General features: G+C 40.1%; 1 protein-coding gene across 2 annotated transcripts; it reads left to right on the forward strand.

Moving 5' to 3' along the window:
* The first annotated feature begins 7,099 nt into the window (after positions 1–7,099).
* On the forward strand, positions 7,100–14,924 carry ncam3 (neural cell adhesion molecule 3). 2 transcript variants are annotated; one of them, XM_034873820.1, is made up of 17 exons: positions 7,100–7,411; positions 8,102–8,173; positions 8,320–8,514; positions 8,699–8,836; positions 9,093–9,236; positions 9,483–9,600; positions 10,056–10,210; positions 10,395–10,528; positions 10,836–10,971; positions 11,106–11,273; positions 11,453–11,572; positions 11,933–11,935; positions 12,143–12,270; positions 12,386–12,554; positions 12,752–12,947; positions 13,074–13,196; positions 13,551–14,924. In XM_034873820.1, the coding sequence occupies exons 1-17, from the start codon at positions 7,348–7,350 to the stop codon at positions 13,591–13,593; spliced, it is 2,106 nt and encodes a 701-aa protein (XP_034729711.1). In that variant the 5' UTR covers positions 7,100–7,347; the 3' UTR covers positions 13,594–14,924. The 2 variants fall into 2 exon arrangements, with proteins under 2 accessions (XP_034729711.1, XP_034729710.1); XM_034873819.1 differs by lacking the exon at positions 11,933–11,935 and having other exon boundaries at positions 8,314–8,514.
* Positions 14,925–15,680: the final 756 nt, after the last annotated feature.

Here is a 15,680-nt window from a genome sequence, read left to right on the forward strand (position 1 = left end):
AGGATTGCACTTCTTTGCCTGCAACAACCGCTGAATAGCAAAGAGAGAAACAATTATTTAAAGCAGGGTTGTGACTCAGTGATTGGCCCTTACCATTTGTGTAACGATTCTGATTGGTTTAGCAGGAAGGTGAACGCCTCCAACAGCTGATTGAAGTTAGGTAGAGCATTGATTAAGTGTGAGGTCTTCCTGACAGGATTTACTCTGAGATACAGTTCAATCAGGAGAGACGCGCATGATGAAATATACATTTATTGGATTACAGTTGAACTGATTTAGGAGTGCAGGTCTTTTTGAAAGAATTTACGCTGAGTTACATTTCTTAACTAAAAAAAGTCATGATTCATATTTTTCCAGAATCGGGCAGGCCTAGCTCCACTTTACTCAGGCAACACATATAACACATGTAAAAAAAGATTTGACGATGAGATCTTAGTGGCAAACAGCTGTAAATTCTCAAACTGGATACCTCGTCCTAACGCTGCGTGTTAACAAATGCCTCCATACAATTTCCCTCAGTTCTTCCATTTGATGTAAGATGTTTTACTTCCTAAAGTTGGCTCCGTGGTGCTCACATGTCACATTCCAATTGTTGTTGCAGGCTATAATTTAATCAGCTCAATGTAACATCAGCAGCACATCTGAAGCTGGATCTGTCAAAGTGGGCTTAGATGTTCAGATGAAATATCTGATGGCGACATTCAGAATTGTTTAGACTGCCCAGCTGTTTGATGAGGGACATGGGTTTGGCTGTAAAAAAAAAAAAAAAACTCTATTTGAGTAGCACCACTATACTTTGTACCACTCTTTACAAAATCCCTTGAATATTTCCCCATGCTCATCTTTCTGTGGGCTCAGGACAGTCATTGGGGGGGCTGCTGTGTCCCTGACCTTTGGCTTGCATAGCAATAGTTTTTCTTAGTAAAGTTCATCCTGCTTACATGAAATCCCAGATGCTAATAACAAACCAAGCTGACAGACGGATGTTAGAAGACCGTGTCTGTCACCTGTCTGTTTTCTTTACTATGAGTTTCCTGTATGGCATAAAAGGCGGGGAAGAGAGGAGGACAGAGCAGGAAATAATCTGGGTCACTCCCATTATTAGCTGAAGGGGAGTCCAGAGGTCTGGCTGAAAGCATGGACCGATCTGGACAAGACAGGACACAGCACAAAACACACAATGCACGCACAGTCGGTCTTCAGGAGGAGAACGCAGTGCAGTGTTTGTTAGTTGTTTAAGTGACAACAATGGTTGGCGTAAACAGAGGTTTAGATGACCTCAGGGCGTCCTCTCTGTGGGTAAATACATGCGGGATTAATATAGCCATCAGCTCCATTGCTGTAACTATCACAGTGATAACAATGGACAGAGAAGAGGAGAAGGGAAGTATTTCTTTTGTTTGGAGTCAGCTCTGCCACTATTTTAGGAATAGTGATGATGTTACAAACGTGAGCTCAAACCATGGCTTTGCGTGCGAGGAACCACTTGTCATATAAACTTTAAATATATGAACTTTCAATACAGTTTAGCAGAGAAGAGTGATAAAAAAGTCTGCAACAAAGTGGGACTAGAGTAAACACGAAGAAGGAATTTCATTTAATTGAAATTTCAATTGGTGTAAAATTAAGCACCCATAGATTTACCATTAAAGACAAAAGACTATAAAAAATATATATAGACACAGTTTTCTTATTTCCTTTAAAGTAAAGTATATTACCTAACATGATTTTGTTGCCCAAAACATCTGCCAAACAAACATGGAAGTGGGATTTGCCCACTTCCTATCTGTGACCTTAAAGGTGCCCTGCCACACATAATTCATTACTTTGTGGTAATGTCTGAAGTTCTACCATGGACTCTATAAACATAAATTGTAGAGAAGATCCCTTGGTTTCCTTGTTTCAAGCCGTTCTAGGCTGGTGTAGAAAGCCGGCAGGAAGAAGACAATTTCGGCCAGTTCTCATAAATATTCAACGAGCTAAGCTGCTTGACACTGATTGGCTAACAGCTAGCCAATGAGAGCCTGGCTATCAGCGTCCATTACCCAGCACAACTGGGCAAGCTCATGAATAGTAATGAGCTCAGGCAACATGACGTCATACTGAGCAGCTTGTGTAATTGGCCTAATGCAACGCTTCTCAAATAGTGGGGCGCGCCCCCCCAAAGGGGGTGCGATTGACCCTGGGGAACAGGCTTTTTTTTTTGGCCATACTAGTATAAAGTGTAATTACGCATCCACTACAGTAGGCGGCAGTGGCGCTTTCATTGTTACTTCTGTCACGTTTGCGACAGTGCAACATTTTACAACTTACAAGACAGCAGGTTTGCCTTGGTTAGCAGTGTTGAGTCAACAGAAAGCTCCGGCTGTGTTCTGTCTATAGCCTCCGTTATTCCACATAACAACCCCCAACATTAAAATTTTTTTAGCAGGGATGAAAAGAAAAGCGGAGAGAGACAAAGATAAAGAGACAAAAGAAAATCACCCGAAAGGGCACCTTTAAGGCTTTGGGTCTGACCATTTAGAGTTACGATCAAATTAACATTTATTTCTGTTTTCCAGATTTACAGCTGTTCATAACTTGACCTTGGAGATTGTGGGAGCTTAACTGAATAATGTGGATCCACCCAATACACACACACACACACACACACACACACACACACACACACACACACAAACACACACATACAACCACACACACAGGGTTTTTTAGTTTTATTCTTTCAGCTGGGGGATGAGGACGTGGCATTTCTCACACACACATTCAAACCATTCTAGTGTGACGTGCAACTTAAGCACTGATGATTATCTTTGTGTGTCAACACTATACTTCCTGCATCTTGGTCTTACAGTAACACTATGACGACATGTCATCACCGTATTGACAGGATTGCTCCTAATTTTTGACTTCTTTCACATGAGCATTTCAGTTTTTAACTTTGACGTGAAATATTTTTGTCCTGTAAGCAGTGGGAATTTGAGTTGTTATAAATTTGGGACATGGAAGCTGTAGCAACCGGTCAATCCCTGTACACCCGCTCTTATTTTTCATGTGTACACAGTATGAATCTAAGACTGTAAACCTGCGTCTGTCCATTTGTCAAGCACAATATCACAAACACCAATGATCAGAGTTCAGTCAAACTCAAAGGATGTTCGTGTTCAGTCCAAGTATATCCTAATTATTCTTAATCAATCATGTTGTTGCAGAAGAGATTTGGTGATTGACATAATTTCTAAAAGGCTTTTTTCTATCCTGACCAATCAACTCTCAGGGTTTAAAAAAAACAAAAAAAACATAAAACAGTGAGGAAACTGTATAATGTTTTGCCTTTAGATAGTGTGGTTCCAGTTACCCAATTGTCAAGCTCTGAACATATGACATGCACACACACTAACAGGTATTTTTTATCCGCACAAAGGGGAGAGTGAGGGTGTATTTTCTCCAGTCACGAGAGTCTGTGTCTGTCTCTTTCTACTTCCTGCCTGTCTCGTCGTCATGTCTTCTGCTGTCACGTCATTGTTTCAGTCTGTGCGTTACATGTAGCAGTTGTTTAGTTTTTGTGTCTGTATTGCACATACTGTGCATGGACATAAAAATGGGTTATGTAAATGTTTTATCTTACTATATACAATGCATTTTGTGTATTGTCTGTGTATTTGTCAAACACAATTGAAAACAGGCACAGCACTGTCCACAAGCAAGCACATTGCCACGGTGTCATTTAGCAGGTCACTGAATCTCTGTTCCTGTGGAAGGGGGACTTTCAGTAAAGGGCAATTCAAAAGTAATCTAGTGTGTTACTAGCATGACAGAATTTTATGATACAGTAAAAGCTCTGTTCATTAAACATGGAAAAGATGCATTCTTTGCCATGCAAGTAAGTAACAAATGAGAGTTTAGCACTTTTCACAAAGTGCTTCACAGTCCAAATAAATACATCCATTAAAATAGTCAATAGTCAATAAAAAAAATAAAATATAAAGCCCAATAAACCACAAAAAGTTTACTAAAACACAGAATCATAAATAGAAAATAATACAGTCTGCAATTTGGCTAGATGAACACCTGACTAAAAAGATGCGTCTTGAGCTGTTTTTTAAAAATATTTCAACATGTGCAGACATTCTTAAGATATGTTGTGAGGCGTTCAACAGTCAAGGAGCGATTGTCTGAAAAGCTCTATGACGTTTTGTTTTCAGCCCAGTACGGGGAAACAACCAGTAAGCCCTGATGTGATGATCTCAGTTACAGTATAAGTGTGCAGCAGATCGTTTACTGTATGTAACCCAGTGCCTGACAATTGATGGCTATATAACTACATGAATTTTGAACTGGATCCTAAAGTAAACCAGTAGCCAGTGCAACGAAGCCAGGATAGGGGTAACATGACATGACCTCCCTGATCTTGTCAGCAACCAAGCAGTAGCATTCTCTACTAATTGTAAATGATCTACAGATGATCTAGTGAGGCTCTAATATGGGTTAATGTACCTTCAGACAAGGTACCTACACTGGATGTATTTCAGCTTCAGTTTTTACATCCATCTGAGCTGTCTGCACCAAAGAAACTCTAGCTCCACTTCTGTTTTACAGATTTACTGCAACAGAAGCATCTGTATTGTCCTTAAGTCAATGTTTTGTGTCATCACATGGTTTAAGTACATTATCATATACTTTGAGCCCTATCAAAATGCAAACAGTTTGTTTTTGTTGTTGAGCCTTGGGCCTGCTCTAAGCCAATGTGGACTCAGACTGCAGCAAAAGATGTCAATGTAATCAATTACAAGAGATTACAAGAAAAGAAGCTGCTCAAAAGAATGTGATGTAGGTAAGCTGTAAGTGTGCGCCCACCCTTGTTAATGACCCCCTCTGTGAACACACTCCATTCTAATGGGCCATAATAGCACCTCCTGATAATCAAACTGATAGGTGGCCCCTTTGGACTCTTTACCCGTTTCATTGGCTGGCCAGACGGTGGTGTGGAGACACTGATAGGCTATCAAGGGGATGTGGGAGGGGCAGGCTGGCTGTTGGCCAATAGAAGTGATTGGACCCAGAGGATCGCCACTTGACTGGCAGCGTGCACTAACACCACGTAGATAAAAGGGCAGTGGCGTAAGCAGTGTGTTTGGGTGTTTCAGTTAAGGATGGTCATTTTCATTATCTCATTCATGTTAAAACATGAAGCAAAAAAGTTTGGCTAATATCCTTTTTTCAGTTACAATGCAGTGGTAACTGGACTAAAACATATTTGAATTTGGTTTAATGTCAAACTTATTAAATGGAAGATGCAAAAGTGTGTGTGTCTGCTTTTATATTTTCAAAAAATTGCATCTTGTTCTTTTTCACTAGACTTTTTCAGTTGGGATGGGAATTTGTGTCAAATTTAATCTGCTCGTTGATTTTCCCTGATACTACATGTCATGCTGCCACTGTGTGTGTGTGTGTGTGTGTGTGTGTGTGTGTGAGTGTGTGTGTGTGCGTGCGTGTGTGTGTGTGTGTGGGCCATGTTTAGCTACATTTGTGGGGACCAAAAACTGTGAATACAGTATACTTATGGGGACCTGACAGCTTTGTGGGGACAAAATGCTGGTCCCCATAACGTTAAAGGGCTTTTTGAGGACTAAGACTTGGTTTTAGGAGTAGGGTTAGAGTTAGGTTATGGTTAGGGTTAGGGTAAAGGATAAGGTTAGGCATTTAGGTTTGATGGTTAAGGTTAGGGTAAGGGGCTAGGGAATGCATTATGTCAATGACTGGTCCCCACAAAGATAGCCAGACACGACTGTGTGTGTGTGTGTGTGTGTGTGTGTGTGTGTGTGTGTGTGTGTGTGTGTGTGTGTGTGTGTGTGTGTGTGTGTGTGTGTGGAGGCAGGGGGGAAACCTGTTGTCAGAACATGGGTTTGTTCAGCAATGAGATGACTGATTAGACAAAGCAACTTTGTGTGTTTGTGAGTGTCCCCTGAGAAGTTGAAATCAGCATCAGTGACCATATCCTGAAAGGAATCCCTATTGCACAACTCATACAGAACACACACATTCTGATTCCATTTTCTTTGTTGCCAATAGAAGACTATAATCTTGTCAAACACAGGTGTACCTAAAACATAGCATTAATGATGGCTGCATTTGATTTAGTTGCTGTCATGCAGCTCCTTATATTACAGCAGACATTTTGCCTCGTCATAGTAACATTAAAGATGGGTCTCTTCTACTACCCTATCTAATACCCAGAGCCTGAAACCAAAGCAGCTAAATGGAAGTCAGCTGTCAAAAATTGTGTTATTTACACCTGTGTTTTTCCTCCTGTGACATGTCAAAAGGTCTGTGGTTAAACCGGCCTATTGTACATGCTTGCTGAGTGGCACAATGTAATATTGTTACTTTTAGTAAACACCTTTGCTTATCATGCAATTACAAGTTGAAAGGTCTGCTGTGAGAAAGGCCTTTAATGATAACATTTTATATTCTTCATATCTTAAAGTTATTCAATCACTTACTTAATCAACATTTTACTTTCAAATATACCATGAACGTGTGAATGTGGTGTGACTTTGACTTGACTTGTTATGCAAAAGCTTGTGTTGAATTAGATGATTAAAAGTAACCGACTTAGTTGACAATCAACACCATCATATTTAGTATCTTTTGCAATTATCGAGTTCTGGCTGTTTTTCAAAGTTGAGATGGGTGTCACTGAGGTGCGTTGATTTCAGCATCCTAAAGGATGTACGTTTTCAGGAAATGTGAATGGTGGCAGCGTGGTGAATTTGGCATTCTGTGTGTGCGGTTTGTTGCGTACGCTTGAGAAGAATGTAACCCTTTTTTTTCAAATGAGAGAGGAAAAAAAACGATGGAGTGATTGAAATATCTTTCCCCATCTCTTCGTCCCCTGGGGGGGACTGCCTCCTCTGCTTTCATCCGGTAGGCTGGAGGAAGAGAGAGGGAATAGGGTGGAGGAGAGAGAGAGAAATGCTGGTGACGCGGTTAAAGGAGGATAAGAGAGCAGTGCTCTCTCTCTCTCTACCCCTCCCCTTTCTTGTTTCCTCTCATCTCATCTCCACTGCTGTATGCCCCTATATAACCCCTGACAGAGTCCCTCTCCCTGTTGTACTCATTTTATGTGGATTGGAAACAACAGGTGTCTGCATGTCAGTGTGAAACAGAGTCTAGATATTTGAGGATTTAAGCAGATTTCTTGTTCATTTTGTAAACTTTATCACTAAGTATTTGGGCATTCTGTACAGCTGTTCTAATTGGAAAACCAAAACATTTAGACTAAACAGACACACTGCAGAGTTTTGATTTGAAATAATACAGGATTGGCAATCAGCAGCCAGTAACATGAAGAACCAATCAGCTCTCACCCTAAAGATGGCCTTGTTGCTGCTGCTGCTGCACGGCACAGGTAAGATCTGTTTACACATGTTTGATACACACTGCATGGCTGAAATGTGGAGACTTTGAGGTGAGTGTATGTTAGTAATTCAAATTTACGCAGGAAATAACCAGCATCTGAATGTATCATTTTCCTAAAATCTAAAGTTTCAAAATGTGTTTAAATTAGGAAAAAAAACATGTTTCAGTTGGATTCTGCCTGTCCAAACAATAAGAAAAAGATCATTTAAAAACTAATCCTATAAACAGTTGACATCTTTCTGCAGCTGAAAGGCAGATGAAATATAGTTTTCTATTTAAAAAATACTAATAGACAAACAAAATTGTTGAAATTAAAGTTAACATTTTGGGATCAATATTTGTTAACATCTTCAGATGATCCTGATGTGCTGCAAACCACATCTGTCAACAGTCCTTAATGTCATAATGTAGACAATTTACACCTCAATAATGCAGTGTTGGATACATGAGTTATGTCACTCCATGTTTCATGTTTAAAAGTGACAAATTGTAATATGAACTTATCTTGTTAATTGTTTTTGTCCCAGTTATTTACAATGTGGATCGTAGATCAACTTAATCTGTGCTCTCCCACAGAGCATTAATCAGGAACACATACACCTATTGGGTTCTACATAGCTTTTGGAAAATCAGAAACAGGTGCATAAGATAAACAAAACTCTCTCCTCTTCTTCTCTAGATGCAAAGATGGACATTATTACCAGTAAGCAAGATGTTTTGGTGGGAGAAGAGATCTTACTGTTGTGTAAAGGTGAGTCATATCAATTTCATTCAATGACTTATAAAACTTGTCTTTGTGAATGACATTTTTTGATTTTAACCTCTTCCAGATGTTTTAAAATACGCACTTATTTTCACTCTTTCTCTTCCTCCATTGCTTCTCCTGTCCTGTCCTAGCTGGGGGAGAGGGAGACATAACATGGCTTAAAGATGGGGAAGAAATCGATGAAGACAAGGTGTCAAAGGTGGATGAGACTTCCTCTAAATTAGTCATTAAGAACACTAAGATGGAGGATATGGGGAGATATACGTGTGCCTGTGAGTTCGAAAATGGACACAAAGATGACATTGCGACACAGCTGTTTGTTTATGGTACGTAACAATTGCCAGTTGATGCTGACGCTGTCTTTTATAACATGTCTTAGTTAGGAAATAGAAATAGGTAATACTCAGCTTATGAAGACGTGTTTAATGATCTGACCCCGTTTTGATGCTATCATTCATTTTTGTTTTATTGCATAAACGTTAGTATCCTAACCTTCTCCTCATTTGTCAGAGGGTCCATCATTTGGAAGCACCACCACCTATCATGAGTTTCTGGAGGGCACAGATGGTGTGGTGCCATGCCTGGCGACTGGCCAGCCAGCGGTGGACGTGCACTGGCTCAGAGACAAAGAAGACATCTCAACAAATGGTAAGACCAGCACCCTTGGCCTGCAGCTTTCCTGCAGTTTGAAGGGTTATTTTATGGTTTACAAAGGCTTTCCACTTTCTAAGCCTTTTGTACCTTAAATGTCTAGGACTTTGATCAAATTGATTGGTATGATAAGAGTGACCAAATATTCCTTTAGAAACTTACATAACTATGCTTTTTCAGTCTCTTTGTGTGTTTTTCTCTGACTTTACCTTAACATCTTTTTTTCACTCTGTGCTGCCACCTGTCACTTCAGTCGGAAGGCGTGTGCGTCAGATGCCTGATAACACAGTCTTCATTGAAAAAGTGAAGAGAGAGGATGCTGGGACATACTTGTGTCAGGCCCAAATCAGAGGAAGGCCCATCTATAAGCAACTCTCCGTCTCTGTTGTCGTCAATGGTCGGTATCTTTTTCCCATAACGATTAAATAATGGTCAGGAGTTTGAAAGATAATTTATGAAACAAAGATCCTTTCTGACCTTTTGCGAAACCTGATGTGTGTGACATGACACACACTTAGCCATCGACTCTTATGGTTAGGGATGCTTCATTCATAGTATTTTACTTTGTGTCATAATGATGCCTTAATATATTTGAATTGTAAATGAGGCATAATCTTGACTAAAATAGGATTCCCTCCTGCAGCTCCTCCTTCCGTGCATCTGAAAGAAGAAGTGAAAAAAGTGATGGCTGGACCAGAAACCAACGTTTCCTTGCTGTGTTTGGTTGACGGTCTACCAAAACCCAACATCACCTGGACCATGTAAATATTAACTTGCAGAGAGTTGCGGAGAGTCTTTTAGTATCTCCTGATATTTTATTCAGAGAGGCACATCATGTATCAGTTTGTTGATAATGTAGAAGCATGATGTGGACTAAATGTAGTTGATCTAAACCTGTCTCTCATTTGTTACTATTTTGTTAATGTTCAGTGGCTTAGTTTCCCTTCTCTGGCCTCTTCTTTTGAATCCAAGTAAATAACAAAGAATTACTCAGTGTGTGGCCGGGTTGGTACAGTGGGTAGAGCAGCTGCACATATACTTTGAGGCTTATCCTTATTAGTCGGACCTGTGATGATATCCTGCATGTCTTCCCCCTCTCTCTCCCCCTTTCTCACCTAGCTGTTCTGTCCATTAAAGGCGGAAAAGCCCCAAAACAGAATGTAAAAAAAAAAAGAATTACTCAGTGTGTATTTTGCTCTGCATGTCCTCCTCCCAGGCCGATGATGTTTGACCCTTCACATCATCAGTTCAACTCAGACCGCAGCCAGTTGACTATAAAGTCTGTTGCCAGGGCCGACTACGGAGAGTACATCTGCACCGCCACCAACAAGATCGCTGAGAGCAGTGCTACCATTATGCTTCATGTTTATGGTTAGCTCAATTTATGATTTTTTGTCCACCTCTTTGATAGCTCCACTAGATCACTGAAACACAACAACAACAATAACCACGTAACAAAAAATTGAACTTAGTAATTGCTAAACATGAACCGGCCATTCAACCATGCTACTTCATCCTGCTGCACTATAATGACACTTGAGATGTTTGGTTTCAGAGGCCCCAGAGGTGTTTGTGTCAGCAGAGCATCAGAGTGTATTAGTGGGCAAGCGTGTATCTGTGTCATGTAACGTCTCTGGCCATCCTCAGCCTGAACAACACTGGATCAACAAGCACAATGGACGCACACTGGTAAGAGTGCATGAATGCATTATACTACATGCATACACACATGTGCAGCTTTCAGGGGGATAACACAGGATAAAAAGGAGAATAGATTCTCCCTAAATTGTAGCAAATATCCTTCAGTTGTACTGATGACAAATACTTTGTTATGTGTATTAAAGGTGACAGTAATTATTTGTTAAACCTACTGTAAAATAACATCAGCTGTACTCACTGACATATTTGCTGACTTTAAATATGATCCAGCATTTACAGACTCATGTTTGGTTACATATATGATTGGATTTTTCCTGTTTGTGCCTCCGTCTGTCAGGACTCTGCCTCTGGTCGCGTCCGTGTTAATGATGGTGTGTTGGTGATTGATGAGATAGTGCCCTCTGATGGCGGACTGTATTCCTGCATGGCTGTCAGCGCCTCTGGAAATGCATCAAGAGACGTTGCAATACACAGTAAGAGTTAATGTCCGTCTTTAGAGGAGATTTAATCTGACATACAGTTTACATTTTACATATTACAATTTTTTTTTTTCTCTCTCTCTCTCTCTCTCTCTCTTTCCTTCTCCGCCCTACCTTCTTATTCACAGCCCAGCCCGGTCCGCCACTCTACCTGTCAGTTTCCACTGGACCAACCTCAGTCATCTTCTCCCTTAAAACCCCTCCCATCAGTGGAGGGACACCAATCACTAGTTTTGTCCTGCAGTGGAGGCAAAGTGCCACAGAACAGTGGAAAGAGATTACAGTCCCAGTTTCAGGTAAAACATCTGCTCTTCAACAAAGCTTTGCAGTTGTGCATCTTGACTCTCACGCACTCAGTGCATCATTTATACTTTAAACTTATTGCATCATAAATATTATTCTGCCATAAATGACAATCCATAATGCACATTAGCTGATGTGGTATTTTTCTATGTGGCTGTGTTTTTTTTTGTAGATCCCCTAGCTATCACCACCCTCAAGCCATACACGTTGTACACAGTACGATTGGCTGCCTTGAATGCAGTGGGAGTGGGACAGTTCTCAGACACAAACACCGTCCAAACCCAGGGAATACGTAAGTGCTACTCACTATCTACACATTAGAAACTGTCAACACACACAACATCCATATATGCTGTCTGTGGATCATTAACTTGATGTGCAGCATGTCTGTGTACATATTGACATGGATGTATACAAAATTTATGGATGTACATTGTATAACATGTGTAAGTTCAAGTATGTATGCAAGCTAGTGTATGTGATATGTACGTCTTGTAACCAAGGCGTTTCCAACACATCTGCCATCACTAATTTGTGTTATTCATCTTTCATGCAACCATCATAATAATATTTCCATGACACCATCATCCGCTGCCTGATGTTCATTCATGCTGCTGATGACGCCATGTAATCTACTGTCATCCTTCGTCAGAGGGTAAAGCATTACACACTGATCTACTATACAATGACAACAATTTACTGACATGCTCAGTCAATCTGTGTGTAGCCACCTGTATAAAAAAATAAATTAGAAATGAGTGTCTCTTAAGCCAAAGATTAGGAATGAATTATTATTCATGGTTGGTCATCAGTTGGTCAGCATTTTTATCTTTTCTCTCTGCCTCTGGTGTGTACTCTGTAGGTGAACCAGACAGTCCAGTTTTGTCGCCGGATAAGATGAAAGTAGAGGGAAACTCTTTCTATGTCCCTCTTGAACAGTTTGATGATGGTGGATCTCCTCTGCTGCACTTCGACGTACGATACAGACAGGTAAGAAACAGTATAAGTCTGTCTCTGCCTTTCACAATGAATGAGTCTTTATTGGTCCTTTATGTTTCCTTAAGTTCGTCCTTTCATCATGTGTGCTTTCTTTATGCTCTCTTAGGATAAAGAGAAGACTGAGTGGAAAGACATGCAGCTGTCGTCTGATGCTGACTCTGTCTCCCTTCAAGACCTGTCCTACGGATCAGACTATAGACTGGAAGTCTCAGCGGTCAACGCTAATGGTTCCTCCATCCCTGCCGTGTTCAACTTTACCATTGCAGAACAGCCTGGTATGTGGCCTCCCACTCCCCAAATCACCTCATGAAATGTGGCTTAAACTATGAACTGGGAGTGGTGAACTGCATTAACTGCACCTTAATGTCGTGACTTGACAGATCTACTAATAATATTGTGTAGCTTGCCACAGTGAAGATGTTAGCCACACTTTCAGTAAGGTAAGCTTGACTTTTCCCTCTCTCCCTCAAAGTGAGCAGCCGCAGCATGACCAAAGGGAGCGTGGCTGGCATCGTCATGGTGATCTTCCTGGTGGTATTCCTGGTGGTGGACGCCACCTGCTGCTACAGAAACCGCTGCGGCCTGCTCATGTCCATCGCTGTGAAAATCTTTGGTCAGAAAGTCCCAGGCCTCCAAATGCTTGAAGATGTAGAGGGAACCACTAATGGGTAAGTAAGTAGGTGTTGTAGTAGTCTGTATAGTATAGTCACGTATCATGTATGTTTTCACAAAATAGAACTCTTTTTTCTGTCTTTTATCAAGTTTTCATATTTCAAACCTTTATGTGGCTGCAGAGAAGTGAAGCTGAAGGGCATATCAACTCCAAGAGGCAGTGTGCAGCATGCGGTGGTTCAGACAAAGGACAAGGGGCTGCTCACAGAGATCACCTGCGACAAAGCCCCCCTTACCAAACACGAGTATGTTCATTCACTCTCATACACAGCAAACCTACTTGTTCAGGAAACATCTCTATTGTGTTTAAATACCTGCACCCACCATATCCATATCTTATGGCTAAATTATTGAAAAGCAAAATGTCCAATGGAACAGAAGATGATGAAATTGAAGACTACATTTAGTCCATGAACATCTGCTAGATCTGTTTGCAAGACAGTCTAACTCTGCCTCGTGGCTATTTTCTGCTCATTTAGATGCCACATGATGCTTTACGATCAAATCTATGCCACAGAGTAAATGATTGATTTGCACTTTTATTCTAAGCAATTCTATATTTGTACGTTAATATCTCATTGATTGTTTCTTTCCCACAGAAAAAACCTGCCAGGCAGAGACCTTCACACTGTTGATGCGTGAGGCCAGAAACTGGAGAAAAAAGAAACAACAAATGAAAGTGAAAAATAAAAAATAAAAGTGGGAACCAGCAAGGATAATGTATATACAACAATAGAAGATAGCATTTACTCAGTCTTAATAACTGACTCAGAACACTTAGCGACCGTTACAGTTGACATGTGATCAAAACGGCTATGGGAAAAGTCAATCATCGCTGAGAGACTGCAGGGAAAATACTGATGTTGTTGAGGTTTGTTAGAACTGGGCTGTTTCAGACGTCTGTGCTGTCGGAGTGAGAGGACAGGGGGTCAAAAAGCTCTCAGCTTCCAGTTCACATGAAGACGGACGCAGGCGACCAGCAGGGGATGTGTGCTCTGATTCAGATCTAGCCCGACATTGCCAGACCAAATCGCAAATGAATGAGCACGCAGATTGGTCTGGTTTGCAGGCTAACTTAAATCAGTTCCAAATACAGGGTAATTCTACTTACAGGGTAATCGTGATATCTGTGTTTTACAACTAATTGCTGTTTTAAATTAATCTTCAAATTGCTACTTTATAAAAGTCACAACGAATGTTTACCTTTTGCATTATATGAATTTTGTACACGGACACCTTTTTTATTTTTGCTCTTTGTTAATCGTATCATGGATATCCTGTATTGCACTGAAAATATTTGTCTCTGTTATTGATGTTTTTATAATTGTTGATAACTTTTTATTAAAATGCACTGTGTCAGCTCTTCTGATGGTTATGTTAGACTAAACTTCTTATGTTTCTGGATGAAATAACACTGTATCCTGATACTGACCAGTATTTTAAATCATTTCAAGGGCATTTCAGCTTAAACTAAACCTATCTAACCTTTATGTAATTATCATGCACTAATATGTACTGTTTTTAAACCATACATGAGGTATTTAATATAGAGGTATTTATCATGAGAGGCTTTGAACGTGAAGCCATATTTGACTTTGTAACCAGCTTTACTGTTTACTTTTTTGTGAAATAACTTTATGGTCTAACCCAATGGCTACCTAATGGAGCTGTGTGCCTTCTTTCAAGTACCTGTAATGATAGGCAAGATGGAAAAAACATATGCACCTAACAAACTGACTGATCCTTAGTTAATTTGTATTTACTGAATAGTCATAGTAGTATTTACAGTTATTAAATATCTTCGCATTGCAGCGTTTTTGTTTTGGATCTACTTTGACGAAAGTAGGTCATGTTTCCAATGGATCTTTTTAGTGAAGTGTTTTACTATTGCTGTAATATTTTATTGAACACTGTACACGGCTGTAAATACACTTGTTGTGACATCTTTGTGTTTGATAAAAACATGGACTGTACAACAGCTTTATGTATTTTGTGCTTACCAAATGAACGTCTCTTTTCTCATTTTAGTAGTATGTTGATCACAAACTCACAATGGAAATGTTTTGATCTTTCATGGCTGCACAAATTCTAAAAATCTGAATTACCTTGAAACAGTCTAATACAGGCCGCTCCATAACAACTGCTACAAACCCCCACTACAAGCAGTAATGAAACAACGGTAACTAACATTGGCTCACATTTAAACAGAAAGACAAACTTGAAAATCATTACAGTGGGCTAAAGGATAGTTTGCATTCTTGTGTTCTGATAATTTACACCGGATTTGCACATTGAACTTGAACTTTAAATTTCTTGAATTTCTGCCATGACGTCTCCTGCACCAGTCACAAAAACCTTTGCAACCTTTGGGTCCCAGTTGTCAAATACTCTTGCATGTTGATAGCCATGCATACCTATCAGGCGTAAAATGGAATTGTTACAGGACTGTACTTTTGCTGATGTTGGTCTTGCTCTGACATCAGTACGGAGAGAAAGCGGTGGGTTTGGTTTGCTGAGTCAGACTGTCATTAAAGACTGAGGTATAAAAGATGTGGCAATCTGTGTCAAAAAAGAGTCTCAAGGTGCAGGGTGTTTGAAGGAGACTGAACTGCACATTGAAAAGCATAATGCAATTTTGAGTTACTTTTACTTTACTTGAGGATTTCCCTTTTACTTTAGCTTACTTTTTTAAAATATTTATCTAACAGCTGTAGTTTCTATCATTACTT

The sequence above is a fragment of the Etheostoma cragini genome, chromosome 6 (genome assembly GCF_013103735.1).
Source record: "Etheostoma cragini isolate CJK2018 chromosome 6, CSU_Ecrag_1.0, whole genome shotgun sequence".
NCBI classification, from domain to species: Eukaryota; Metazoa; Chordata; class Actinopteri; order Perciformes; family Percidae; genus Etheostoma; species Etheostoma cragini.

Bases quoted from the DNA above. Each gene is read 5' to 3' on its own strand.
- ncam3 (XM_034873819.1), top strand. From the start codon at position 7,348: ATGAAGAACCAATCAGCTCTCACCCTAAAGATGGCCTTGTTGCTGCTG. The intron at 7,412-8,101 runs GTAAGATCTGTT...CTTCTTCTCTAG, and splicing joins GCTGCTGCTGCACGGCACAG to ATGCAAAGATGGACATTATT. The intron at 12,948-13,073 runs GTAAGTAAGTAG...ATGTGGCTGCAG, and splicing joins GTAGAGGGAACCACTAATGG to AGAAGTGAAGCTGAAGGGCA.